This window comes from Cordyceps javanica, chromosome 2 (genome assembly GCF_051103115.1).
Source record: "Cordyceps javanica chromosome 2, complete sequence".
Classification (NCBI taxonomy): domain Eukaryota; kingdom Fungi; phylum Ascomycota; class Sordariomycetes; order Hypocreales; family Cordycipitaceae; genus Cordyceps; species Cordyceps javanica.
Genome location: NC_139296.1, coordinates 1,800,579 through 1,827,758, shown reverse-complemented (window position 1 = coordinate 1,827,758; position 27,180 = coordinate 1,800,579). Strand labels below are relative to the sequence as shown.

The 27,180-nt window shown below is 54.8% G+C and overlaps 7 protein-coding genes across 7 annotated transcripts; 1 reads left to right on the top strand and 6 right to left on the bottom strand.

Annotated features, from left to right (window-relative positions):
* Positions 1 to 940: 940 nt before the first annotated feature.
* Positions 941 to 6,651, bottom strand: V2A60_003045 (uncharacterized protein; the record flags this gene model as incomplete). Its single annotated transcript, XM_083254388.1, has 6 exons — positions 941 to 2,063; positions 2,121 to 2,799; positions 3,166 to 3,875; positions 4,993 to 5,939; positions 5,994 to 6,509; positions 6,613 to 6,651. 6 exons carry the CDS (start codon positions 6,649 to 6,651, stop codon positions 941 to 943), a joined length of 4,014 nt encoding a protein of 1,337 aa, XP_083110514.1.
* Positions 6,652 to 7,552: 901 nt separating this feature from the next.
* On the top strand, positions 7,553 to 10,582 carry V2A60_003044 (uncharacterized protein; the record flags this gene model as incomplete). Its single annotated transcript, XM_083254387.1, has 2 exons — positions 7,553 to 10,047; positions 10,114 to 10,582. 2 exons carry the CDS (start codon positions 7,553 to 7,555, stop codon positions 10,580 to 10,582), a joined length of 2,964 nt encoding a protein of 987 aa, XP_083110513.1.
* A 393-nt stretch (positions 10,583 to 10,975) lies between these two features.
* Positions 10,976 to 12,773, bottom strand: V2A60_003043 (L-lactate dehydrogenase (cytochrome); the record flags this gene model as incomplete). Its single annotated transcript, XM_083254386.1, has 5 exons — positions 10,976 to 12,043; positions 12,145 to 12,423; positions 12,493 to 12,530; positions 12,596 to 12,629; positions 12,708 to 12,773. 5 exons carry the CDS (start codon positions 12,771 to 12,773, stop codon positions 10,976 to 10,978), a joined length of 1,485 nt encoding a protein of 494 aa, XP_083110512.1.
* A 908-nt stretch (positions 12,774 to 13,681) lies between these two features.
* On the bottom strand, positions 13,682 to 16,755 carry V2A60_003042 (BRO1-like domain-containing protein; the record flags this gene model as incomplete). The annotated part of the gene is made up of 3 exons (XM_083254385.1): positions 13,682 to 14,782; positions 14,836 to 16,417; positions 16,478 to 16,755. The coding sequence occupies 3 exons, from the start codon at positions 16,753 to 16,755 to the stop codon at positions 13,682 to 13,684; spliced, it is 2,961 nt and encodes a 986-aa protein (XP_083110511.1).
* A 2,616-nt stretch (positions 16,756 to 19,371) lies between these two features.
* On the bottom strand, positions 19,372 to 20,364 carry V2A60_003041 (uncharacterized protein; the record flags this gene model as incomplete). Its single annotated transcript, XM_083254384.1, has 1 exon — positions 19,372 to 20,364. The coding sequence occupies one exon, from the start codon at positions 20,362 to 20,364 to the stop codon at positions 19,372 to 19,374; it is 993 nt and encodes a 330-aa protein (XP_083110510.1).
* A 720-nt stretch (positions 20,365 to 21,084) lies between these two features.
* Positions 21,085 to 23,902, bottom strand: V2A60_003040 (uncharacterized protein; the record flags this gene model as incomplete). Its single annotated transcript, XM_083254383.1, has 4 exons — positions 21,085 to 21,299; positions 21,431 to 23,630; positions 23,701 to 23,728; positions 23,784 to 23,902. The coding sequence occupies 4 exons, from the start codon at positions 23,900 to 23,902 to the stop codon at positions 21,085 to 21,087; spliced, it is 2,562 nt and encodes an 853-aa protein (XP_083110509.1).
* A 1,058-nt stretch (positions 23,903 to 24,960) lies between these two features.
* On the bottom strand, positions 24,961 to 26,308 carry V2A60_003039 (Ribokinase-like protein; the record flags this gene model as incomplete). The annotated part of the gene is made up of 2 exons (XM_083254382.1): positions 24,961 to 26,099; positions 26,218 to 26,308. 2 exons carry the CDS (start codon positions 26,306 to 26,308, stop codon positions 24,961 to 24,963), a joined length of 1,230 nt encoding a protein of 409 aa, XP_083110508.1.
* Positions 26,309 to 27,180: the final 872 nt, after the last annotated feature.

Below are 27,180 nucleotides of genomic sequence, written 5' to 3'. Positions count from 1 at the left end.
ACGGCCAGGTCTATTTCGAAGAAAGAAAAGTAAGCAGAAGAAAAACAAACATGCAAAAGAGTTTCAAGTGTAGTCTCCATGTGGAAGGAGGGGGACGAGTGCCCAAGCCAAAACTTGATAGTTGTGCCCATACCAAGGGTTACCGCGCCATTGTTTTTTATTCCTCGTCCCCTCTCATATAGTCCAGGTCGCGCAAAGGCGACACGACACTGACAACCCACCTAATCCCTACCTCATATCAGAAGCTTGGGGAGGAAGCACAAGAAACAAAAAAAAAAAAAAAAGAAAAAGTCGGGCAAAATGATGTGGTACCGTGACGAGGAAGAAACCGCCCTCCCTTCCTCCGCCCCCCTTACCCCCCCCCGCCCCAACCGCGTTCTCGATTCCTATCGTCAACAGGAGTCATAACGTCCGACAACACCGGGGGCACAAGGATAGAAAGAAGATGGAAAACTTCGAAACAAAAACAAAAAGATGGGCAGGGAAGGCAAAAAGAACAGCTCGCAAAGACCTTTGCTTTCTGAGACTCCATTGTGATACCTGTCACCGGACGTCAGGTGCAACTACGGGAAGAACGTTGTAAAACGACAAAGCTCCCGGACGGCTGCGGATTTGTACTGCCTCATGTAGCCCAGCGGCAGAGTATAGGAAAGAAGGAAAAAAACAGATGCAGCCGCATGACACCCGAGATCGCATCTCAACGCTAGTTTAGCGAGGATTATAATTCTATCATGATGGTATCAGAGGTCCGTGGGGGCCAAAGCTACGTTGTGTTATAAACGCTTCTATTACATACAATATACATGCCCCCCGCTTCCTGAAAGAAGCAAAGGACAGAAACAAAGGACAGATCGAAAGAACTGCACAAAGATTGCCGCTTTTCCACCCAACCTTGTTCTACGTTCGGGCCCTCCCCCTCGCTCCTTAAAACGGCCAGCCGTTATTCGAGGTCCGGCAGCCATCTCGTATCGTGCATGGATGCATCAAATGCCTCCAGATTGGAAGGCGGGTGACCCATAGTTTGCATGTTGGCAGCCGCCGCTGCGGTGACAGCAGGGTTTGTGTTCAGTGGGAGGGAGCCCTGCGGCGGGAACGCAAACTGCATAGCGCCGGGAAGAGACTGGCCCAGATCCCAACCATTGAAGTTGTGCTGCCATTTGGCACTGTCGTTCAGGATCCACTGGTTGTTGTCCAGGCCAGCACCCTGTCCGGTGAGAACTCCACTAGGTGCGATCCGGGATCCAGTGAATCCCCGAATCGCTTCCGCATTCGAGCTCAAGCCAGCAGCGGAGGTGGTCGGGTACCCGCTCGCTGCGGGAGAGGTTGTCATAATGGCCTGGCCCCAGCTGTCCAACGTCTCCGGCGCGTAGGCGATATGCTGTGAGGTCACTCCCAAATCTTGTTGAGGCTGGCTCGGTTGTTGTTGAGGCGTGACAGGTGTGTTGTTCATATCGAGCCTCGCACTGATAGAGGCCTGCGGTGCAGCGGCTTGTGCCATGGCAGACTGAGCAAATTGCACTCGTCCGGGGCTGGGGTGCTGCTTGAAGTGTGACGCTTGCATATGCGCTTGCGCAGCAGTAGTTTCCTCGGTAGGGGCCTGTGGCGACAGCCCGGTGCTCGACTTGGGCGACGGGACTTCAGAGGTACTGTAGTGCCCATATAGCTCGTCGGTTCGCTGCAGGATTTGTGCCGCATCCTCAGGTATAACACAGTTCCACTTCCTAGCAAGCACACTCAGTATGCTGAGGGTGCGTCGGGCACACAGCCAGTCCTCAGAAATCTCCTCGAGGTGCTTTATGCCATGAGTAAAGTCCCGCTTTGCGGTTTTCTCGGGGAGGTTGAGCAGGTGTATTGTACAGGCACTGTGTGTCATGTATACGGCAATATTACATATTTGCCGCAAATTCCAGTGCTTCTTATAAAGTCGCATCAGTTTGGAGATGGCACCAGCGTTGGACGTACATATTCTTCTAGGGGATATATGTGACGGCAAGGGTGACGAGCTAGGGGAGTACTTTAAAAATGGTCGGAAAAGATGGATAAATTGCAGATGGAAGAACATACTAGTACATTGTCAGTAATCAAGGTCTGAATCAGGGTGGGCACACGTTAATACGTACTGCATGAGGATGACGTTGGGAAGCTGTCCATCCCCAGCCTCAAATTCTTTCGGCAAATTCTTCCGCCACTCTTCTAGTCGCTTATGAAGCTCACTTAGTTTCTTTAATTCGATGGTCTTGCCTGATGACCGATGGATGTGGTTCGGATGATAGAAGAATAGTAACAGATCACTGCTGATTTCGCAGAGGCTCGACAGAAGGAGGGCAGCAGCACGAGTCCGCGAGGGTTGTTTGGCTGATTCGTCGAAACCCTTGTCGGTAAGTGGTACCCATGGCGAGGCGTCTTCGTCGGGGAATACGTCAAATTTGGCAACGGTGAACGTGGACTTCGGTAGTTGAGGCAGACGGCCGAGGTAATTTGACCAGCACTTGTCAAAGTTGAAGCAGCCCCAAAAGGTGATTCGGCGGGCGTCAATCTCTTCATCGGTCATGACCTTTTTGTCGTTGGGGCTGATCTCGAGATTAAGGCCGATATCCTGAGCCATTCTAAAGCTCATGCCGCTGTAAACCCACCCCGTGGCTTCCCGCGCACAGCCTGCCTCACGCACAGACATGAGGGCTAGCGCTTGAACAGTGACGAGGCGAGGTCGCTCAAATTCGTCACCTTCCATGATGAGGCGTTTGGCTTCCGCAAAAAAATGATCACCCTTTGTTCTTGTATCACTGGCGTCACTGTAAGCTCCGGCGACGTCAGAAAAGTGACACCCCAGAGCTAACATGGCGTTGACAAGCAACGACGAACAATGGGAGGAGCTTTGGCCAATCGCGCCTCGACCTTTGGAGAAATCGCGCCAGAACAACTTGCGAGAGAGAGTAGTAAAGTATGGGTAATGGTAGGTAAAATACATGTTGAGGAGGTGTGTGATCAACCCGACATCACTGGTGACATCTGTCCAACTGGTGACGGGGTTCACGGAAGGGGGGAAGCTTTCTGCGATGGGGCCAGCGTCATGCCCAGGAGAATAACTACTTAGGTAGATGAGATGGGATGTGCCGCCGATGAAACGTATTGTACCGTTTTCCACTCGCAGCTCGCCCATCTTACCAGCGAGCTCCCGTTCTCCGTCCATCTGCGCGGGCCAGTGTTCGTCGCTACTGTGCTCAGCACTTGAGCCGGGACCACCGGGGCCATCTTTGAGTAATTGCTGCGCTAGGTTGTCGAGGCTGTCGCAGTTGCGTATCCGGCGCACCACGTCGTCGACGTCATCTTCATCGGCATTCAGAATGGCCTCAACAAGGATCTTGAGGGTGGCGTCGTCGGCCTTCATGCCGTCCGTCTTTTCACGGTAGACGCCTTTCCGGCGATGATCGGAGTTGGGGTCATATATGCATTCGGTTCCGTAGACACTGGCACAAGCCGCACAGCTGGGAACGGCGCCGTCGCACTTGGACTTGCGCTTCCGACAGGCTATACAAGCGGTGCTGATGCATTTCCGCTTCTGGTTGGAGGATTCGGCCCCGCGGCGTGATTTCTTCTTCTTAAGAGCAGGGCCAGGATCGTCTGCAATGGAACTGTCGCGCCGCTCGGTGTAGGGGCCTGGAGTCTTGTGCATGATCGCGGCATGCAACCGATCGGCCTGGTTCGGGGGAGAGAGCGTCGGCGGGGGCCGGATAGTGGGATGTGGCGGCAGCGATGGGGCAACGTTGAGGCGCCTCGAGGCGTGCGTCGGCGGTCCAAGGTTGATATTGTTATAGCAATCGTCAGACTTTCCGCAGCCTGGCTCGATGGCAGCAGAGTTGCTGCGAAAAGCCTCGCTGGTGTGATCAATACTATAATTGGTCGTGAGGGCGAACGGCGGGGGCCCACTCTATACCACGGACTCGCCAATGTGGGGGACGATAGTCGAACGAGGGTCAAGCACGGGCTCGGCGCTGTCTCGTTGCGGGAGACTGGGAGAGCATGAATTGCTTCCGAACAGCAGTACAACGACGAGGCTGCTGAGTAGAGTGGTGTCTCGCCCACGGGACAGTCGGGTGGCGTGGAAAGGGTGCAGAAAGGCACTCAACTATGTCACTGACTCGGACTCGTCCAAGTATGCGCCACACGCCATACGGTGTGCAGGACTCCCAGGGGTACCAGTAAGTACTTAAGTGTTGGTGAGAACGGGAGAGAAAAGGGAGAAGGAAGAGAGAAAAGCGCCAAGCAATGTATAAGGCGAGGCGGGTGGACGAGCCCCGCGCAGAGTGTGGAAAGGATTCAGGGCGGCGATGTATGCAAGAGAGAGAGGACTGGCACATGTGGAGCGAGCGGGCATGACCGCCACCGTCTTGGAGGGGTACGGACGGGGTTGAGTATTGCAAAAGCTAAAAATTTGTACGAGTCGTCAAGACACCTTGTCACTTGGTTTCGCGGCGACCCATTCCGTCTGTTCAGCCACCGTTCACGCCGTATTCGACCCTGCGTACCAAGAGGAGTTGTTGTCTAGCTATTCATTGCGGCCGGGTCTGATTCGGCGCGGCGGTGATCGCGATGCTACTAAGCCAGGGACTCATTCTCCTCTTTTCCATCTGCGCTAGTCATTAATGCAAACTCGCCGTCCCAGTTCCGGCCAGATGCCGAAAATGCGAGTATCTGCCGACAGAAAAAATTTCTTCCTCGCTGAACAGTAAAGGTACTAATGTGCGAGCAAACGTTGTATGGATTTGTCTCACTGTTAGCCGTCCTACGACTTGTTCACAAAGGGTATGCATATATGAAACACCAAATTTAGCATATTCAGGTGATTGAATTACAGTGCTGTATGTGTATATAGTACAATCGCCAATCTAATACAAGGCTACCGCCATAGATCGGCCAATCTAGTCTACATGAAGATCGTCCTCTGAGCGTCGGCTCACCTCCAGCGCTCCCGCTTATCCACGTTGCAGATACCAGTTGTGAGCCAGCTGATTCGTTAGGTAGCTGAACGGTGTCGGCACCTCAGCTCGTCCCTTTCTCGCTACAGGATGGCGAAGGTAGACGGCCGCGCAAATATCGTGGTTGACCTCGAGGTATCTAGGGATGAATGCGAAGGCCGCCATAAATGGCCGGGGTGCCCACGGCGTCGCGTACGGCTTCGTCTCATCCACGGGATTTTCCTCATCGGCTAGCAACAGCGCTTTGAGTCTGCGCATGTCCTCGTTAGATAGCCGCGCGCTGCCCACAATCTCTTTTGCTCGCTCCTTTTGCTCCTCCGACAAACCATCCAGAGTCTGGCGATACTGCTTTTCCCGACTGAACTGTTGCTCGCCGGCCGTCTCACCGCCTTCCATGGCCGTCGCTTGGTCTCCAGGGGTGTGCTCGGCGTTTAGCTTAGCCAGAACTTCCTGGTTTTTTATGACAAGTTGGAGCTCCTGCATGAGCTCAGAGACATCCAGCTCGCTATCCTGGGGGCGCGATAGGAGTCTCTTCGCATCCGACCGAAGCAGGCGTAGGCTTTGCTTTTCTTTGGCCGTAAGATGTTTCGCCTCCAACGCTAACAGAGCCTTGCAGCGTCGCAAGAATGCCTTCAATTCGTTTCGTTGCCATCTCTGTTGAGCTTCCTCAGACAATTCTGGCAGCGCGGCGTCGCCTTGAGCTGCTTCTGATCCCTCAGAAACAGCTTCAACGCTTGCGTTGGCAGCCGCCTCGCCTTCGCCTTGGCCTTCTGCAGGAGCTGCATACTTTTCTGCACTGGAAATGTGATCGCGGTCTGAAATTTTCTTCCTGGACGCGAGCTTTTGTTCCAGTCCAGGCAAACTATTCTTGCTGGACTTCTGCACACCTGTGGCGTACATGACCTTTTCGATGTCGACCTGAAACATATCGCCGGGATTCAACTGGTATGAAGGATGCAGAAGCTAATAATTGCGTCAACACACTTCGCAATCGGATCTCAGACCGGAGAACTCTACCTTTTTGCCATTGACTTTGACTGCGCCGTGCAGTACGAACTGGCGTGCTTGCCGCACGCTAGTTGCAAACATGGCGCGGAAGATGGCTGTGTCCAGTCTTCTCTCAAGAGGGGCGAACGTCATTTGCATGTAGGGAGTCATTTCCTGATACTGCCTGGAGATGAGTTCATTTGGCGAGGCCGCCTTGTCTTGTCTGACAACAGGTACCGGCACCCTTGAATAGCTCTGTGCGTTGACATTTGAAGTGCTTAAGCCTGAGCCACGTCCGGCTGCCTGCTCAGAGCCATCGTGTGCGGCTAGGTATTCGGGGGGCATGTCGACTGCCGACATAAGGCGCGGCGAAAACAGGCGTACCCATTTCTTCTCGGGGATGTGCTCGCCATGATACGCACGAGCTCTCGATTTCGCGCCCCATTTCTGCTGGAAAAATGTTGGTGTGCCCCTGATGATCGGCTCTCTGGCAGCGTTGCGGTAGATGTTGTACATGTTATACTTGTTCCATGACTGTCGCAGTTTCTGACAGGCAAAAGTAGGTCAGCGAGGTCTCGCAGGCAGCGCCGCGTCAATTGGAGCGTGCGGCGTCACGTAGGACGCCAGCGTGTGCTACAAGAATACTCACAGGCTTCGCCAGGCTGAAGAACCTGGCCGGTTTGCGCATTTTGCTTGTGAGTGCCCTGCGCGGCGTCTTGTTTGGCTACTTGTTGAAGCTGTGTGTCGTGTGTTCAGGAGCCCGGCATGGCCAATTTTTAGACAGTTACGGCATTCAGCCGTAGTTTTTCCGATTTGGCGCAATCAGACTTTGGAGAATATGGCCGGCAATACGCTACTTAGGCTAAGAAATTTGTGAATAGAAAAGGAATTATCAATCAAAGAACGCAATCATTCATGCAAATTGTTGTTGAAAAAAAACTGTCCAAAGCCATTGTCGGCCTGATAAATCGTTCCGTCACCAAGTTTGCTATGTAGATGGCGATGTCCCCACTTTTGTACAGTTGCACTGCGTCTAAGTAAGAATAACTGACTTATTATCCAGGAAGTCAGAAAGCAAGGAAGCAAGAAAAGTAGACAGCCAATTGGCCACTCTGCGGAGAGGTAAGAGTGATCCAGGAGAAACGATCCTCCTCGGCTTTTCATTTAATTAATTTTACAAAGTGTACTTATGGCTGTAACATTAAAGAGACAATTCCTACAGTCGAAATGAGGAGGTCAGCCCCTCCGAGAAATAGATAACATCAAAAAAATAGGAGGAAGAAATTAGAAATGAAGTTATGTAAGCCATTCTGGCAAAGATATGGATATAGGTAATTTGTACGGATACGGAGCAAGTACGGAGTAGCCTGTTTCTATCTTGATCCCTTGCTCTGTGAGTGGTGGGGCGCCACCACTAAACGCGAGTCTGCCGAAACGACGCGTCCCACCGACGCGGTCCACGGGTCCCCCAACCTTGGAGCTCAGCACTGCAAGCTTGACACACCATATTTTGGTGTTTGACTGGACTAGAGTCAAAGGCACATTGTATACATCCAAACCTGGTCAAATGAACCTCCTTGCCCTCAACCATGATTTCAACATCTTCGGCGCCCGTTCTCCAAAGCGTGGTGCACCCTTCATTAAAACGCGGTCAGCCTCATGATGCGGAACCGGAACCTATCCGCAGTTCGAAAACGCGCATGCAAGGCCCTTTTGTGGATGATGATGAGGATTCTTCCGAGAATGGAGACAACCCGGCATCAGAATCTCCTGCAAAGCGGCCCATGTTGGAGCAGTCCAATGACGACAGTGAGCCTCAGTTTAAGGCGCCGACTGAATTGACTTCTCAAGTAATCGAGACGACCGAGACTGCCGAGACAGGAGCGTCCGCGGATCCTACCCCCAATAATACACATTTGAACAGAGCGCCATTGCCTGTATTTTCAGGATCTCTTTTGGCCAACCTGCGGCCAACCAACTACGATATCAAGACGTGCGATGGCAGGGCGTATTCGATCAAGCAACGCCAAGTCGATACTGCCGTCTCCTACGATCAGATAGTCGCTGCACGATCTAAAACAAAGGAAGGGCGCGCAAAGCGAAGCTATTACGGTATCGACATCCACGAACTCATGAATAATGCTCAGAAAGAGCTTGCTGAACGCAAAGTCGAGACACAAGCTACGTCGGATGTGCCGCGGCGGACTATCGAACAACCCGAACCCGCACGAGCCGGGAAGAAGATCAAAAAGACCCTTCTGTGGACTGAAAAGTATCGCGCGAGAAGCTTCATGGATCTTTGCGGAGACGACGGTACCAATCGTGTCGTACTCCGCTGGCTGAAGCGTTGGGACCCTGTCGTGTTCCCTGGCGCGACAAGGTCGAGTACAGGCATGGCAAAACGGCCAGGTTCTAGATTACAAGCGGAAGAGGAGAAACCTCATCGAAAAATCCTTCTTCTCACCGGGCCACCTGGTTTGGGCAAGACCACACTCGCTCACGTATGTGCAAGGCAGGCCGGCTACGAAGTCCTTGAGGTCAATGCGAGCGATGATCGCAGTCGGGATGTGGTAAAGAACCGAATTCGTACAAGTTTGGGCACCGAAAACGTCAAGAATGTTGCAAATCGAAAGGACGGCGAGGGCAACACAAAGGTGGCCAAGCCGGTCTGTGTCATAGTGGACGAAGTGGACGGCGTCGTGTCGGGCTCTGGGAGTTCTGGCGAGGGTGGTTTTATCAAGGCATTGATTGACCTTGTACTAATAGACCAAAAGAACAGCGCACCAGGGGGCACCTCACACGACAATTCACGGAAGAAGAAAAAGGGGGATGATTTCCGCCTGATGCGGCCATTGGTTCTCATCTGCAACGATGTATACCATCCCTCGCTGCGACCACTTCGGCAGTCCAACCTCGCGGAAATTATCCACGTGGGGCGTCCGTCGATTGACGCTGTTGTGGGAAGACTCAAGGCTGTCTTTGAAAAGGAGGGTATCCCCTGCGACAAAGACGCTTCTAGGAAGCTCTGTGAAGCAGCGTGGGGTATGACAAGTGGCATTGATGCAAAACGCGGCGCGGAAAGTACTGTTGAGGGGGACCTTCGTGGTGTCATGGTAGTAGGCGAATGGGTGGCAGCGAGGTTCCGATCTACCGCTCTGCTAACGTCGACTCAGCGCTTGACGAAACAATGGATCGAATCACATATCCTCAGTGATCTTTCTAGCGGTGCAGCCGGAGCAAGAGGACTTGGGCGTGGAAACGTCAAGGATATTGTGAGCCGCTTGTTTCAAGAAGGCGGCGGGTTTCCTAAGCAGGCCATGGACTTGTCAATATCCAAAACGACACAGCACGAACAGCCGAAAACAGAGCTGGGATTCAATGAGCAGGTCAAGAAGTACGCTATGGATCGTCTTAGGCAGATGGTCGAGACCAGCGGCGAGATCAGCTACATTATGACAGAAGTCATGGCAGAGTATCCTAACCGCGAGTACAACGATGACCTGTACCTCAGCAAACCAAACGCGGCGTACGACTGGATGTTTTTTCATGATGCTTGCCAGTCGCGGCTCTTCGCCAGTCAGGAGTGGGAGCTGTCGCCTTACCTGTCTCAGCCAGTCCTCGCATGCCACCACCTATTTGCGTCTCCTAAACGCCACTACAACAATAACGCCAGCGGTGGCCGCTGGGGTGCTGACGCGACCAACGAGGATGGTGGTCCCCCAGTGCCGTTCTCGGGACCCCGCGCCGATTATCAAGCCAACGAGGCCGAGAAGCACAACCGTGCCGCGCTGCAGAGCATGCAGAGCCAGCTGCCGCCGTCGCTGATGCGCTCGTTCCGCTGCGCCGAGGACATGGCCACAGATTTTCTGCCGTATTTGGTGCGCATGATCTCGCCGGACGTCAAGCCTGTACTGGTCGGCGGCAGCGAGGGCACCACCGCGAGTGTGCGCAAGGAGAGCGAACGGCTCATGGTAAAGCGCGCTTCCGAGATCCTGGCGGAGGTCGGCATCGAGCTGCTCAAGGGCAAAATTGAAGGTGATACCATGTCAAGCCGCGCGCCGCAATGGGTCTACCGCATGGAGCCGTACGTTTCCGGAATCCTCACATCAATAGTCAAAGATTAAACTGCTGACCTGGATTCTTCCCACAGTGACATTGACGCTCTCTCCAGCTTTGAGACGGGCGCGACACTTCTTTCTGCGCAGGCACCCACACGCTACGCCGTCCGTCAGGTCCTTGACCAAGAACTGCGCCGCACCGTGGCCCTGCGCGAGAGCCACGCCCGGCAGGCGCGCTTCCAGGCCGGCGCCGACTCGACTGGCGCGCCATCCTCGGCGGCAGCCGCCGCCGCCGCAGCGGCGAAGACGGCAGCGGATGTGGCAGCTCGTCTGCACCCGCACGACGACAAGGAGAATGGCGGCGGGAAGCCAGAGGCGCTCGTGCGGAGGGACTTTTTCGGGCGCGTTGTCGAAGTGCGGCCGCTGGCGGCGCTGAGCTCACAGAACGGTGAAGAACCAGCGGGCAGGAAGAAGCGAAAGGTCTGGGTGACGTACCATGAAGGCCTGAACAACGCGGTGCGCAAGCCCATCTCCTTGGCCGAGTTCCTGAAGCCGCTATGAATGAGAGCGCGCTTTACGTGCACATGATGACGGGTTTTGTTTTTGTTTCAGTACTATCGCGTGCTGTTAGATAGGCGTCTAGAATGCACATTATTTGGTAAGCTGCGTACGCTTTTCATGGAGGCGGAGATGTGGCATAGTCTGGGATTGGCATGTTTTTTTTCGACCAAGCTCTATTTCCAAAACCGGCTATATGTACACACATAATAGATATACATCGTTCCTATATATGACAACTTGTAACGGCTCGCGCCTGAATAAAAATTGCACAACGCAAATAATGTAGATGGCAGAAATGACAAAGAATGACGTCCCAGCAGAGTTAAAAAACGGGTAGAACCGTTACCATTTTCCCGCAAAGCGAGCCGCACCGCACCGCACCGCCCCAGGACCCTACAGCTTCGACTTTGGCCGCTGCGGCGGCGAGATGAGCGGGTCGTACACCGTATGTGACAGGTTGTCAACCGGGGTGGCCGTGTGGACGAACAGGCTGCGGGTGTCGACCATGCTGGGGTTGAGGTCCTTGATGGAGGCGGCGCCGATGAGGCGCATGTTCATCTCGAGCTCGTCCTTGAGCAGATCCATGGCGCGCTCGACGCCGTCCTGGCCGTAGCCGCTCATGGCGTAGAGAAAGGGGCGGCCGATGCCGACGCCGGCGGCGCCGAGGCAGAGGCACTTGAGGATGTCGCTGGCGCGGCGGACGCCGCCGTCGACAAAGACCTCGAGCTTGTCGGCGAGGCCGTGGCGGCGCAGCAGGGGCATGGCCTCGGCGAGGACCTCGACGCCCGAGGGCGCAAAGTCGAGCTGGCGGCCGCCGTGGTTGGAGAGGACGACGCCGGCGACGCCGAGCTGCGCGGCGCGCAGCACGTCCTCGACGCGCTGCACGCCCTTGAGGATGATGGGCATCTTGGTGATGCCCTGGAACCAGGGAATGTCCTTCCAGCTGAGCGAGGGGTCGATGAAGGACGAGATGGCGCGGGCGGCGCCCTGGCTCGTGTCCGTCTTGGTGCCCGACTGCACGCTGGACCCTTGCTCCTCAAACTTGCTGCGCATGTCCTTTTCGCGGCGGCCGAGCATGGGCGCGTCGACGGTGATGAAGAGGCCCCGGCAGCCGCGCGCCTCGGCGTGCTGCACGATCCTGCGCGTGATCTCGCGGTCCTTGTTGACGTAGAGCTGCAGCCACTGCACCTGGTCGCCGCGGCGGGCGTCGACAATCTCGTCAAACGAGCACGACGCCAGCGTCGGGATCATCTGGATCACGTCGTGCGTCTTGGCCGCGCGCGTCAGCACCACCTCGCCCTCGGGGTGGCCCAGCTTGCCCAGCGCCGTCGCCGAGATGTAAAAGGGCACCGACGTCTTGTCGCCCAGCATCGTGGTGGAGAAGTCAATGTGCTCGACGTCGACGAGGACCTGCGGGCGGAACCAGATGCGGTGGAACGCGCTGTGGTTTTCTCGGAGTGTCTACGGAGGCGGTGAATTAGAGAAGAAAGAAGGGTAAGCGTGTGTTTGTTGCAGCTGTAAATTGTGGTGTGATTGGATGGGAGGCGGAGGGTTTGGCTTACGATTTCGTCGTCGGAAGCGCTCGAGTAGTAGCCCCAGGCCGTCTTCTTCATGACGCGACGGGCGACGGCTTCAAAGTCGAGCAGGTTGTAGCATTGCGACAGCAGGGGCTTGAGGTTCTCGCGCTCCTTGCGCTCAACCTCCTCCGGGTCGTCGGCCTTGTCGGCTGCCTTTTCGACGGTGCTCATGTCGACGGGGCCGAGGTGCTTGGAGTGGTCGAGATACTTGTCGAGGGTGTCGGGGGGGTGGATGGGCTCGAATTCCTCCGTCGCATCTTTGCCCTGGATACGAGATAAAACGTCAGCAGCATGTTCCCAGTGGCTTGAGACGCCCTGTTTAGCATATCATACAGCGTATTTGAGAATGATTTTTGAGCCGCCGGGATGTTCTGTTGATGAGCAGGTGTTAGATGCCCTGTTCCTCGGCAATTGGAGGGCGGTGGGTAAGGCAAACCAGGTAAGAATTCTGTCACATCGTAGGCTTTGCCCTGTAGATGACGAATTAGACTATTGGTCACTCGGGAATGCATTCAATCATGAGCAGAATGCGGATCGGGGAACTGTACATGAACAATGACCCAGCACGAGTCGGCACTGTTGTGCTGCGCGACGTCACCACCTTTCAGCGACATAGTGGCGGGAGAGCTCGGTGTAACGTCGTCCGTGAATCAAGGCCGTATGGTAATGCCAATGTAGATCAAAGTTGTTGCTGCTAAAGGCGAAGATAGACAAATATATATAAGTAGACTCAAAGACTTGGAGAAAGAGGTTTCGACAGCATTCAAGGAGAAAAAGAGAATATCATGGGTTGGACGTGGAAAAAAAAAAGAGTTGAGGGGGGACTTCGCAATCGCAAGCGTCCGAGCAGACCTTGGGGAAGCCTGAGAGATGGGAGGGGGGAAAGCCGGGGCAGCGGGCTGGTGTGGGGTAGACAGACGGCAGCATTACTACAGATTACACCCAAGCTAATTAGCCAGATGAGGAGAAGAACAGATTATTTGCCCCCAACCAGCCCTCTACTGGTACTTGAAGGCTGGTTCTGGGCGGTAGGTAGGCATTGAGTTGCATGGACGGGCGGACTAGGCACCTATCAGCAGTCTCCCAGCTAGTGGCTCCCCCGCTGTCGGATAAAGCGTCCCGCTATTACCGCTATTGCCCGGTCCTTTGCCAATCACGACCTGGATAAACATCAGCGACCCGACGGCACCTTAGTCTTCCGTTCTCCCGGCCGTCGCTCATCGTCTACATTGAATGAATCGCTCCAGACCATCGGCAGGCTAGACTGGCACTTGATATCTCATGACGTAAGTCGTCTACATCACAAAACTAGCCAATACAACGATAAAATGTGTTGATTTGACTTTTTCTAATCCATGCAACTAATTACCCCCATGCATATGCAAAGCCGCATAGAACTACCAAACCACAGCAAAGAAGAAGATCAAGGCAATGACACAAGGTAAAAGATGGGGAAGAAACGATGTATCCAACATCTCAACATGTACGCATAAACTGCTCTCTAGTCTCAGTCAGATCCCCCCTACTTCCACGCACTAAGACCTGCCCATGGATCGTGTGGCTGTTGGCCATGCCTAGCCTGCGAGCTCGGCGGACGGCCACCGGTAGGGTCATAATCCTGATTTCCGTAGTGCACAGTCTGCTGCGGTCCCAGTGGCGGAGGCCCGGGCGGCGGTGGCGGCGGGACAAATCCGGGTGGCACGTAGCCCGGTTGTGAGTGTTGCGATATGGGTTGTTGTGACTGCGATGAGTACGACCGTTGGTGGTAGCTCTGGTACGGCTGCTGCTGCGTGTGTCCAAACGACGTTTGCGTCGCCGGCGGCGACTGGGGGCCTTGACGCATAGCGTTCATCCCGAATGAAGTCTGGTTTGGAGGAGGCGAGGTCGGCCCCGGGGTCACTCCGTACTGGCTGGGATTGTAAGTCGGCTGCGAGAATGTGCTGGCTGGCGGGGCCGGGCTTGAGTAGCCTCCATACGTCTGCTGGTGAGCTGGCGGCGAGTTTGGCATATTGTATTGTCCCTGGAAATTGCTGGGCTGCTGGAAACGCGGCGCCTGTCCAGACTGAAAGAGAGGAGCAGGAGTTGGCCTTGACTTTTGTGGTGGCGATTTTGTGCCCTCCACTGTCATGCGCTCCATAAGCCCGCGAAGACGCTCTTGTTCAAGCGCGGCTTGGTTGCTGCGACTTGACGATTTTTCTCTCTCAATTTGATCCAGAAGCTGCGCGCCCTCTGCTCTGCGATTGTTGACAAAAGTCTCGACGTTCTTCTCTAGGCTCTGGATCGTGTCTCTCATTTCCCCATACCAGTTTTTGGCACTTTGTAGGCCAGCATAAAGGTCGAGAAATTCCTGGTATGTACGCTTGTATCGGTTGATGACAGACGAGCGTTGACGTTGGACAGTCTCATACTTGCTCTGCTCTGAGCGTACCCTCTTGTCTTGCAGGAGGATATTGAATGCCGAAGTCAGCTCCTTCATGAGAGTTGATTGCTTGTGATTGGCTTGCAACAGGCGGTTCTGATGAGGGCGAAACTTTTCCAACTCCTGCTGGAAGAGCTGGTTCTCGTAATTAGAGATCGACTTCTTGTTGAGAATCAGGACTTGAGAAATATCGTCTTTGTGAGCCTAGCGGAGCAATTAGTACCAAACTTCTGCATTGCTCGCACTGCGCCGCTTACCTTGTCTTTCAAGTCCTTGAGCACCTGATTTCGCTCGCGCTTGATCAAGTTGAGCTTCTTCAGAATATCTTCAATGATGGCTATTTGATCCATTACACTTGGTCCACTCTCGCCAAAGTCGGTGTCCAGCAGGTTTGGTTCGATCCCTGCTGGGCTATTGGCCTGACTGCTGCGACCTCGTGCCCGCGAGATGGCCTCTTGGAACATTTGGTCAACTTGGCCGGCATTGACAGCATCACGCATTTCATTGAAATCGGCCTCGTTTTGCTGCAGCTTACTTGCGAGCTGGCCGTCGCTTCGCGAGGCCTCGTCGAGCGCCTCACGGTATCCTCGGATATCGCTTCGCAGAGTTGTTGTGAGGCGGGCGCTGGGCTGTTGAGACCACTCGGCATTATACTTGGACCGCATCTTTTCGCATACGCCTTCCTCCCTATCTAAGGAGGTTGAGCATTCCTCCAGTTTCTTAATAATGGCCCGCTTTTCAGAGCCCAAAAATTCAAATATCGAGGTTGGGTCGTCGTGCGTGGCGATGTCTTCACACCACTGGCGGAAATTCTCGTCTGGTGGAATGTCTCGATCAAAGCCGCCCTTTAGCACCTGCAGTGCGCCGGGAAGCCGCAGATAATCCAGGCTGGCCGCCATCTCGCCGTTCGCAGTATCGACCTTTTCGGTTTCAGCCCGAACAAGTTTGGCCTTTTCCTCATCGTACAGGCTAGCCGACTCTGTTACTGCCATGGGTACAATTTTGGCGAACAAGTCCGGCCCGGTTATGCGCTGAATATCTTGACCAGCATAGAGCTCACTGACAGGGATCGGCTTCGCGGCGGGAAGCTTGGCGATCGTCGAGAGGCTCGCCTCGGCTGGAACAGTTTGATGATAGATGTAATCGTTGTCTTTGAGTGCTTCTTTTTGTTTATCTTGAACTGTAGAATAATGGCGCTTGCAAAGCTCTTGGAGTTGCGCGCCAGTTTCTGCGCCGAGGTTGGAGCTTGAAGGCACATTGCTGGGGAAGTTTCTGGCGAGTCGGTCGGCCTCCTTGGCAAGAGCCTCTGCAGCCACGAAGCGCGCCACGGCCACTCCGTGATGCCCGGCTAACTCGTCTGCTAAGCCTTGGTAGTACTGTGCCATGGATGCAAAGTGACTAGTCTTGATAGTGACCATTGTAAGCCACACCTTTTCAAAAAGGGCCTTTGTGACATTCTCCTGGACCCCTTCCAGAGCTTGGCTGTAGAGGTACGCTGCCTGCGCGGCTAGCTTGGCGCGGAGGGCGATCTTGGTGTTGTCTTTGGACTGCTTCTCGATAAAAATCTCCTGCGCCTGGGCGAGCATGACGTTGATCAATGCCTTGACAGTGTCCCTGCTCAAATCGAAGGAGGGCGCGTGAAGAAAGTTTTCGTTGATGTATGTGAACATGCCGGCAGAGGCTTGGAAGGAGTGGTATGCGACCTTGAGGGTCGAGTCATCGGCGCGGTTCTGGAGGGCGGCGTGGGCGGAGAGAATAGCAGAAATGTTGAAAATGACGGAGGCCTTTTCGAAGGCGAGCGAGTACTGCGTCGTGGGCTTATGGGTGAATGCGTCAAACCTGTGGGCTGTGTCAGTATGTATGCCCAGCGGCGCTTTTCATAAGCTTGGGTCAAGGTACCATGTGAAGGAGATCTTGATGTGCTGCTCGTCAATGGGAAAGCGCAAGTCAAGCAGCTCGAGCTGGCCATAGTAGCGGTAGAGCATGTCCCGACCTGACGTGCTTTCCTTGCCAGCGCCGCGCATGTCTTGGCGGAGGCGGTTGAGGGTCTCGCACTCTTCGACATAGCGCTCCGGATCGTCACCGTAGGTGTTGCGAATGTAGCTCTTGAGGGGCGTGACCCAGTCAATTTCGTTGGTGGCCTTTACAGGGACCGAGATCATGGGTGACTGTGACATTTTGTAGAGTGAATCGCCGAGCCGCGGCACGAAGGATGCGTGCTTGATTGCTTGCTTGAGAATTGTCGAGAAACCGCAGGCAAGTCAGGGGATCACGGCCGTCGTCGGGGGATTTGGCACCAAGGGAGACGAAGCCGCCCGGGGAGGGACTTGAGGCTTCGTCAGCGAGACGGCGCGACGGCGCGACGGCGATCGGGGGACAGGGCAGAGAGATTTAAATTCCGGGTTCCTGCAGTATTGTGACGAGGGATGGGTAGCGCACAGGCGGTCGCATATGATGCGGCCTGGTCTCGATGCGGCTCCTGCTGGTGGCGGTGGTGGTGTGGTGGTGGAGGACCTGCGGCCGGTCAGGTAGTTCGGTGACGAAGCTTTGAGTGGGCGGTTGGGGATTCGGAGATGGCCAAGCAGGTCGGTCGGTAGCGGACGGTTCTTGACAAGTGCTGGGACAACGGAACCTCGGTGGCAAAGTGTCGAGTGAGTGGTAAAGGGGAGAATGAGAGGCCGAATGAGACAGGAGGGAGAGAACAGCGCGTTGTGCGAGAGACGCCTCGGATTTCAGGGTAGATGTATCTCTCATGGAACGACTTGTGAGCAGGGCAGAAGCGGGGTGGGATGCCATTCATTGCTGGCCGCCAGGCCGCGAGCCTCCTGGTAGTCAGTACTACTTACGAGTCCCCGCGCTTCTAGGGCTGCCCGGCAAGGTCAAGTAGATGGGCACCTAGAGGTACGCATTACAGGTACCTCTGGTCAGTGGCAGGTACGGAGTACTTACCTAGCTCCCGGGACTGGTGGGAGGCAGCGGGTAATGACGCAGCTTTGGGTGGCACTATACCCAATAGGTCCACAGGCACCGACCTCCCTGTTATACCGTAGCCCAACTTACTTATCACAGATACGACAGAATGGTGCTTTTTCTGGTGGGCAGGAAATACAATTTGTGAGTCATTTCTTGCAGAGAACATGACACGCAGAAATGCGGCATTTCTTTCTTCTTCTTGGCCAGGTTTCTGGTGGTACTGACTGTGTGTACTCGACTTCGTTCTCCTGGCTTATAACAGAAGTTCTAAGTCTATATGTGCAAATGCCCTCCGTCACTAGCCTTGTTAAGGTAGGTGCCATGTACTTGCCGGCGTCCCACTACGGAGTACGGAGTAAGTACAAGCTACTACTTAACTTACTGGTAAGTAGGTAAGTCTTGCTTATTACTTACTTACTTAGCGAATCTACTTACTGAGAACCAAACCACCACGCGGCAGCCAACTAAGTACTTGTTTCGACAGGCTCCATCATAAAGATGTATGGAAATTTGTTTGCTTGGAAAAGGAGAGAAAAGTTTGAGTAGCCCATCATTGATCCCCCTTCTTCTTCATTTATTTCAAAGATGAAATAAAATGTAAGAAATTAAAGTGTATTCAAGTGTACGCCTTATCGCCGAGTCAGCTTCCATCGCCCCGTTGCCTCGAAAAGGTCGGTACCTAGATATCCCCAGTCGCCTTTTTCTTTCCTCCCTCACCAGCGCTTACCACGCCTCTCTTGTCTCACCATTCTGCGTAATCAGCATCAATCAAGACGAATCAAAAACTCCATGTCTCTCGTCTCTGTCTGCATCGAAAATCCTCGACACCCCTCCATACTATTTTCACCTCTACGCGCCCGCCGCCGCCCCTCACAGCCCTTTTGCTGTAGCCGCCGGCGCTAGTGTCTTGCTAGGTTGCCGCCTCTCACAGTCGGCTTCCATTGCTCTTCTCGTATCAACTCTTGTCCAGGTGGATGAAGAGTGCTCTCGGTGTTTTTGAGTGGGGGTTTCCATGCAAGCTCACCCTTGTCTTTTTTTTCGGCCGGCAAGACCACAGGTTCTGAGTGTGGTTCTCTGGCACCGTAAACAGACGCAACGTTCAACAGTTCGGCAGTTGGCTTGATGTGCATGCCGGATATATAGATTCATCCTTTACACGTACTCTGCTCCAAGCTCGTTGGTAGTACAGCCATGACATCAAGTGCCACAAACTAGATCTGCACGCGCCGCATTGTCCTATCCTCTTGAGGTTCAGACTGGCCCCTGCCCCTCAACAACCCCTCTCGGGCACAATACTCTACTCAAAGATTACCATGAGGCCTGTCTGTCGGTGCCGACCATGGCCAAAACTTTTGTCCTCATTTCACCTGACAAAACCTCCAGCGAATGAGACGACTCATCGGCCTGGTGGCTCATCACGCTGCAAGCGCCAGCTGCTTAGCGTGAAGCCGCTCTCCACCACTACCACCACCCTTATTAACCTACCAGTTATTAACTCCCACCCAAGACCACTCATCGTCGCTCGGCTGGGATCCCCTGTTTAGTTAGATTCGGCCCGGGGAGTGATCTCCAACCGTTTTCTCATAAACTACGCATTAGCGCCGCATTCAATCGGTTCCCCAAGAGAAAAGGAGCGGACCTCAGCTGCCGAGACCACGGCACTTGCGGCTTACACAAAGGTTCCCGTGACCTTCTGCAATCGTATTAACACCGTGATGGACCGCTTCATCAACAACACATGTGCACACAAATGTATCTGCCCCAGAACGCCTCTTAGATCATGAAACGATCAATCATTCGAGCGATCGAGCAATCGACTACTACAGATGGCTGCGCAGCATCAGACTAACCGGAGATCTTCCTTCTACCTCCTCATCCCCCTTCCTTCGTCCTCTTGCACCAGCAGCGTCACTCGGCCGCGCCGCGCCGCGTCGCTCTTCCAGCTCGTCCCAGCACCTCTCCACGGCGCGCCAGTACCTGGCCGCGTCGGCCCGCAGCAGCGCGCAGTGGCTCCCACCGGGGATCGCCTCGCCGTCCACGACGAAGCCCTTGTCCCGCGCCTCGGCCATGTGCCGGTGGACGACCCGCCACGGCACCAGCCTGTCGGAGACCGAGTACAGGTACATGCGGCGGGCGCCGCGGCCAAAGACAGCCGGGTCGTGCGCCCCGCGGTAGAGGTCGGCGAGCGAGCCGCCGCGGCCCAGCACGCCCGAGTTCTGCACGCCCAGCAGCACCGCAATTGTTGGGAAGAGCAGCAGCCGGCCGACCGTCTGCGCCACCCACGTGTTGGGCAGCGAGTACGCCGCCGCCCGAAAGGTCCGCCCCAGCGAGCCGTCGCCCGGACAGCAGTCCATGACGACGGCGCGCGTGGCCCTGTCGAGGTCGGCGGCGCGGCCCGTCGCCTCGAGTGCGCTGCGCGTGATGCGCGCTAGCTGGATCGCCATGTTGAGCCCGCCGTTCGAGAAAATGTGCCACATTATGGACGGCGGCGACGGCGAGGACGCGCTACCCGCCAGGACATGTCGTACGATGACATCGCGCGCGGGTTGCAGTCGTGCGTGCATCCGCGTAAAGGGCGTTACGGTAATCTCGGACAGGCGCGCCGTGATGAGCAGCACGGCCGCGTCGCGGAACAGCGCCCGGTGTCCGGCAACGTAATGCCCGACGTTCTTGGCCGTAGCCCCTCCGAGCCACGTCGACAAGACTATCAGCGAAGGGCCGCGGTAGCTCGGGTCTGGCGGGCCTGACGGCTCGTAGAGGTAGACGTCGTCCCCGATGCATCGCAGCGGCGCGAGGGGCGATGAGCGAGGCATGACAAGCAAATTCGGTCACTCAATCTATAGAGGGAGCAAGTTGATCAAGGGAGATTTACGGCCTTTTGTCAATGGAAATTCCAACGGAAACAAGAAAGAGTCCGAGGGTCTCTTAAATTACGCATGTGGCAGGCCCCCCTCCCTCTCTTTCTCTCTGTAATAGCGCTCAAAGCTTATACATTACCACCACCACCACCACCACCACCACCAAACCAATCGCCCACTCAAACATGGTCTAAGACGGTCTAGGGCCAAGACAAGCCACGACCAGCAGAGCAAAAGAGACATCAACGAGGGCGAGCGAAACGGTGTCACTGCAGCAGCCCTGGTTGCGGCGTCTCATTATAAGTCCCCTAGCAAGCTGGCAATGGTGGATGACAACGCCCGCACTATACCGAGTCCGTACTTGGGTATATATCCCGAACGAAGTGAATTTGCCCGCTCAGCCAAGTGTCGCACAGCATGTGTACACTATTATTATGGGCAGGAAACTAACTCACCCACCCACCATCATCTGACGGTTTCACTCCCACATAGTTGACAGCTGACAGCCTTCTTTTCACAAAGTTTCGATGGCAAAAGCAAAAAATAAATCAACGGTTCGTTGGGCTATGGAAAGGATCTGCACTCTCCCTGCTGCCGTAGTATTTTCCGTGTTCCATTCTTGATTCACACTGGCCGCTAATTATGTAACGCCAGGCTGTAGCCCTCCTCTCTTGCCTACGTGTACACGCTCTCGGTCCATGAATTGACTTGCAGACCCCTCTCAGCCATTTCGGCATCTTGCAAAAAGTCCATAGGCATCCACACCAGGTGCCCTTTGATCTCGTTCAGCTTGGCTCGTGCGTCTGCGGCAGGCATAAACTGGTCAAAGATGTGGCCGGCCTTGACACCCCGCGGCGGTAGGTAGCGGTCATAATCCTCAAATGTTTTGACTGCACGGCAAAGATTAGTCCAGCGGTCACGCAAACAGGACAGCGCCCCGCGTTCACAGGTCCCGACCCGAAATGTCTCGTTCCAGAGACGGGTGCTCCGTGGACAGTGGTGGGGCGGAGTTACAACTTACTGTGGTCGTCTGGGTCGCAATGAAACAAATGACGGAAGAGTTCTGTGTTTCTGTCCGCGCGGCCGGTCCATAGGTCCCAAAGCTCATCGCTCAGCGGATCCTCGACAAACTTGTAGCTCTCATCCTTGTCATAAATGTCGTTTTCGGGGTTGACGCTGGGAGGCTGAGCGTTGATGTCGTCGCCCGCATCAAAGTTTTGAGGAGGCAGCAGGCCCAGGTGTTCGCGCCACAGGTAACGGCGTAGGGTGGCGGCATGATAGCCAGCCTCGAATGTCTTGCCATCCATGGTGCTCGGGATCTTGCGCGTGTCCTCCATGACGATGCTCAGCTCGCTGTCGTGGTAGCCGAGTTGGCTGCGGTCGTTCAGGTTACTGGAGCCGCAAAGGACAATTTGATCATCGGCAATGAGGAGTTTCGAGTGGATGTACAATTCCTCCTGGATCCAGTTTTGAATCTCCAGCTCCGAACCACCTTCCTCATCCCATGGTTCGTCGGTCAGAGGAGTCTGGCCGGCCATGGCATGATGTGCCAGTGAAGGCAACTTCGTGTCTCTTTCTTCTGGCATCGCAGCTTCAAATCTGCGTTTTGCCTCCATGGCATTTTCGACCACAGCGGCCTTCTCCTTGGACTTCTGTTGTTCAAGAGTGCCCATGTGTTCGTCTCTCTCGTTGTGCCCGGGATCGTTGGTGCCGTGGATGCCCTCTTTCATAATCTCCTCAGCCTCGGCTCGCTGCACGTCCTGATACTTGACACCAGACTTTTTCTCGGCTTCCACTAGTGCCTTGGTTCTATTAAGGCGATCGTAGGATCGCAGGTTGAAAAAGAAGATGTACTGTTTCGGGTCGACGCCCTGCGCCTTGATCTGTTCGAAGATTGAGTGCTCACCGCGGCAGATGGACTTGTATTGATAGTCCATAATGGCCCGAGTTCCGGACGCAGCATTTTCGCGAAGATCGCCGGCAAACCCGGGTATGGCCGGGATGATGATGATGATGCGAAACTTGCGTTCCTCTTTGGCGGCCCTGAGCACAGCATCGACCATTGCCCGACCAATCGTATTGTGTATTGGGCTCTGGTGTTCACCAGTAGCAGTGATGAAGAATTGGTTCTCTAGGTATACATAATGCTCAGCCTTGCGAATAATCTCGCTGTACGCATTCTGGATAGAGTGCTCAGTCAGAATGCCGCTCGACCAATCCGCGCTGGAACGAACGATTTGGGCATGAACTGTGCCTCTATTATCTAGATTTTTGGTAGCAAGGGGTGTCAGAGGATGTGTAACATGATCACCGCAGGAATGCTTGGGCCGCTGCACGCCAACCAGGTCTTCGTCGTCACCTTCACGACCTTCCAGAACGATCCAGTCGTAGCGCTCATCGCGTTTGTACTTGTCACGCTTGGTGAAGTTCCACCGCAGGACGAAATGCTCAGCAATGTCATACACGCATGGCCCGATGACGCCCATAGCGACGTCATGCCACGGCATACGACCGTATTCTGCTTTGCTCAGTTCATTTTGCTGCCAGTCCTGAACATTCTGGAAGTCCTTGACGCGGTTGTTATTGAAGTCTTGCCCCGGCCAGATTTCCTCGGTGACACCTTCTGGGTGGACATCAGCGAGCGGGTGGTGGCGGGCGTCCCAACGACCGAAGCAGAGATCAAGGCCTCCGATGAAGGCGATTGCGTAGTCAATGACGATGAATTTCTCGTGATGCGCCCAGTACATGGTGGTATCTGCGACATTCTCGAATGGGTTGTGGTCAGGATGGCGCAAGATGCGGATATTACCGTGACCAGGGCTGCCTTCAGGACACAGCGCTTGCAGGGCATGCTTGGTATGTATGGAGTTGCAAGTCAAGGCGGCCTCAACCTCCTTGTATACCATGACGAAGATTTTGACGCCGGATTCGGCCTTGCGCTTCAGAATCTGGTCCAGGCGGTACTCTTGCTTGTAGTGCGGGGGTCGGCGCAGAAACAGCTCCGGCGACAGCCACCAGTCGGCGATGTAGATGGACTCTGTGGCCTGTTCCAGGGCGACGGAGACGGCCCAGAAGTAGTCACGTCCGTCGACATACCACTTGATGAGGTTTCCATCTCGTTCAGGAAAGTATGATTGGAAGCGGTGAGATTCGCAAGCGGCGGTTCGTTTGTCGTCGCAGGCCTGTTCGTGAGCCTCGTCATGGCGATGGTTTGAGTTGAACTATGTTGGAGCTAGTCAGCGTCCCTGTGTGTCTGAGCCTCGGCGGCCAATTAATGATGAAGAACCGTACGATATTGCCAATTTTTCCGATCTGATTCCTAAAGAAGCAGTTAGTTGAGCAGTGCGCAGCCTGCCGGCGCTGTCCGCGCGTACCTCTTGTGGTGGAGTGCCACCTTGACATCGTGGAGCTTCGAATCATGAAGCTTCTCCCTCATGTCGCCCACAAAACTAGTGAAGGCATTCCCTCCAGACTTTTCGCCAGAGTCCGTCATGGCGGCGGCGGGTGGTTATAACGCGACAAGATGCCTCTGCTCTGCGCACTGGGAGAGGTTGAAGTCGGCGACGAAGAGGAGCAAATGGCGGGGTAATGTTACTGCGCGAAGGGCCTGGTGGCACGCAGAATAGAGAAATCCAACGCTGTGGTGCCTGGTCGCAATGATTGAGATGTAGCCGGGAAAGTTTGACAAGGTCCAGCTGCATGAAACTTTATTTTCGTCCTAGACAGCGGGGTTCATCACACCTGGGTATGCTTAGACGTCACAGAAAATCCAGGGCGGAGCCAAGGTGGAAAGTAGCTCAGCGCGATCGACACCGAAATGTACCAGCAATGGCATCATTTTCAGCTGCAATACTTTTAGCAGACCAATAACAATACGAGGCGATGGCTGAGAAGGATTTTATAGCTAGGTCGGGCTATAAGTGGTGTCAAGCCATGCCCAGCCACCCACGGGCTGATATAGAGTCCAAATATTCCATTCTGCGAGACACTCCTTGCGCTGACGTCACAGCCCAACATGTATACCCCCGCCCAACTCCTGCCTCATCGGTCGCACTATGAATGCGCGGCCAGCAGCGCTTGATGTACCGATCCAACAGGTCGTTAACTCAGGACCAGATTTACGAGCTAGCAAAGTCGCCTGCTAGCTTTGAGGGATAAAGATCCTTGCCTTGGTCTTTTCCCGGGATGTGTAAATGGATGCCTGCAAAAAGTCTCCCTCTGTCCTGGAGGCAAGGGGAGGTCACATAGATAGAAGATCACAATCTCATTAAGTCAGCAAGCGTTGTATAACTCAAAAGCGTGTGAAAGCGTATCGATTTCCGAAACTTCGCCACCTTAAGGCTACGGCTTATTGATATAACATGGTTAAGAGAAAGGTGACAAAAACTCGTGTTGGGCTGATCAATTGTATAATCAAAGCTTTCCAATTAGATGCCGACTGTGATATATCGAATGCTTTTTATGACCCTTTTCGTTTCCCAACACGACTGCGTTTCCAACGCGGGAGACAAACATGAAGCCCGAAAACCTAGTTCCTATTATATGCAACCTCTATAAGCGCTCTTGAAATTCCTGCAATCGCGCAAGTGGGCGCACACCATTCCAAGTCTCCTCGCCACTATCATCCTTGCCTAAACTTGGAGGACCGACCTGCTCAATGGCAAAACTTGCAGCGACGGTGCCCCATACAGCCGCCGTTTCTATGTCTTCATCACGAGCCAGGGCTACAGAGAGGCCCCCGAGGAAGGTGTTACCACCGCCTGTCGGATCAACTACGCTGGAAGCGTCCTGGTGATATGCCGGGATCCATTTCTGAACGCCGGGGTCGACCTCGATCTCTTCAGCGTCGATGACGCCGTCATCGCCCTGCAGCAAGCCGGCAAGTAGCGACTCCATGTCGGTGTCGGGCTGCAGGGAGCCATGAATAAGAGCCTTGCGCCGGGCAGTTTTTGCGCCTTGGGGTCGCTTGCGCTTTCGGCCACCGTTGCGGGCGACGTAGCAGCCCCTCTCGCCGGCACGGACGACGAACGTGTAAGACTGGAGGGGCATGCTGGCGAGAAGCTGCTCACAGGCCTGTTCGACAGCCTCCGGGGATATCGCGCCTGTATCCGGGTCCAGACCGTCCCCACCGAGGAAAGCGGCAAGCTCGGCGTGGTTGGGGCTGCAGACATCGACGAGGGGCAGGCAATTCGTGCAGTTGAGCAGCTCATTGGGGTGGCAGAGGTCCGGGACTGGTTCCCAGACGAAGATGGGTTTTGTGTAGACGGCAGCTGGCATGACAGCGCGCCGGCGCGCAGTGATTTCACGGACGAGCTCTTGGCAGCGCAGAGGAGAACATATGAGATGAAACGACTTGGATTGCAGCAGGGCAGGGTCCAGGTCGGCAGCGGTGAGGCGACGCTTGGGGGTCGTGTACCGGAAGGCGCGCTTCTGGTCCGCGCCAGCCTCGTAGCCGTTCCAGCCGCGCGTGGTCAGACGCTCGACATCGAGGCGGCGCACGGCGTGCGTGTCCCACGAATCAATGAGCTCGCCGAGTGCCTGCGGGAAGTCGGAACCCTGGTCAACGACCCAGCCTACGGTGGTAGACAGCGGCGGCGGCGACAACAGGCGGGCGCCCAGCGCCGAGTATGTTCCCGCGCCGCCGAGAATGTCCTTGACCGGAGGCGTTGGCGGGAGGAAGTCGATGTCATCTGTGAGAGACTGGTCAGCGGGGTTTTGCCATTTCGACAGGGAAGCTTGTTACACCGCAGAAGGGGGGGGCGTAGGCTGGGTTGGGCAATGTATGGCAGGAAGCGTAAGGTATCTCACCTATAATAAACATGCCCAAAGTGACAAAATCTATGGGTGCTGATTTGAGGTCGGTGTCGCCGCCATCGGTGGCATCCGCGTGAGGCGCCATGTTGGGCTTGTGGGATAGTACCGTCACTTCACGTCGTCTGAAGCGGCGGCGCGCGATGCTATGTGGCTCTGGCGGTGCAACGTCGCCGCCAGGTTCGAGCCAAGGTTACAGAGGAGAGGGTATCCTGCATGCACGATTGACGTGTGGTCTCAGATGAGCTCGGTTGGGGCTTTTATGGATGCGTGAAAGTTTGAATGCCTGGGAGCGGCGGTGAAAGACTGGCGTGCGTGGCAGCCAGAAGGGAGGACCGCAGAAAATAGCCGCCTAACTGGTGCAATACGGCAAGCTACAAGACGAGGGGCTTCCGCAGGGAGGCTTTTTTTGCTTGTTCATGCTTCTATTCAACACATGTTTCTTGATTTTAGTTGATTTCGAATTTGATGCCCATCCGCTCGATAGGACTACTTTTCCTTGTTTCACATTATTTGGAAACTCTCATGGCTGCCTGATCATGCGATTGGCATCAACCTATGGGTCGGGACAGGTTAGGTCATGCCAGGTCGGGCAGAATATTGCCCACTACGTACCTCATGCTATGGTGTTTAGTAGATAACGGCCACCAGCTATGCTTTGTCGATGAAAATGGCCATGTCAGTAGTAAGCATCACAGGCACAGAGCTACAAAATGTTGACAAGGACTCGAGGTCTGCCTTTAGGGTAGGTATAGTGTTTCTGAAGGGCTGCGGATGAGCAGTAAGGCGAGTTGGTCGGTTTCCGTGAAATCAATGTTGCACCAACAATATCAAGGATTACGCCTGTGACACAGTACGTATAAGTTTTGGAATGGTATGGGCGCGATACGAGCGAGAATTGTTCAAAGTCAGGGATGTTGTTGTTTCCAAGGTTTTTGTTCTGGATGCGGTGGACAAGGA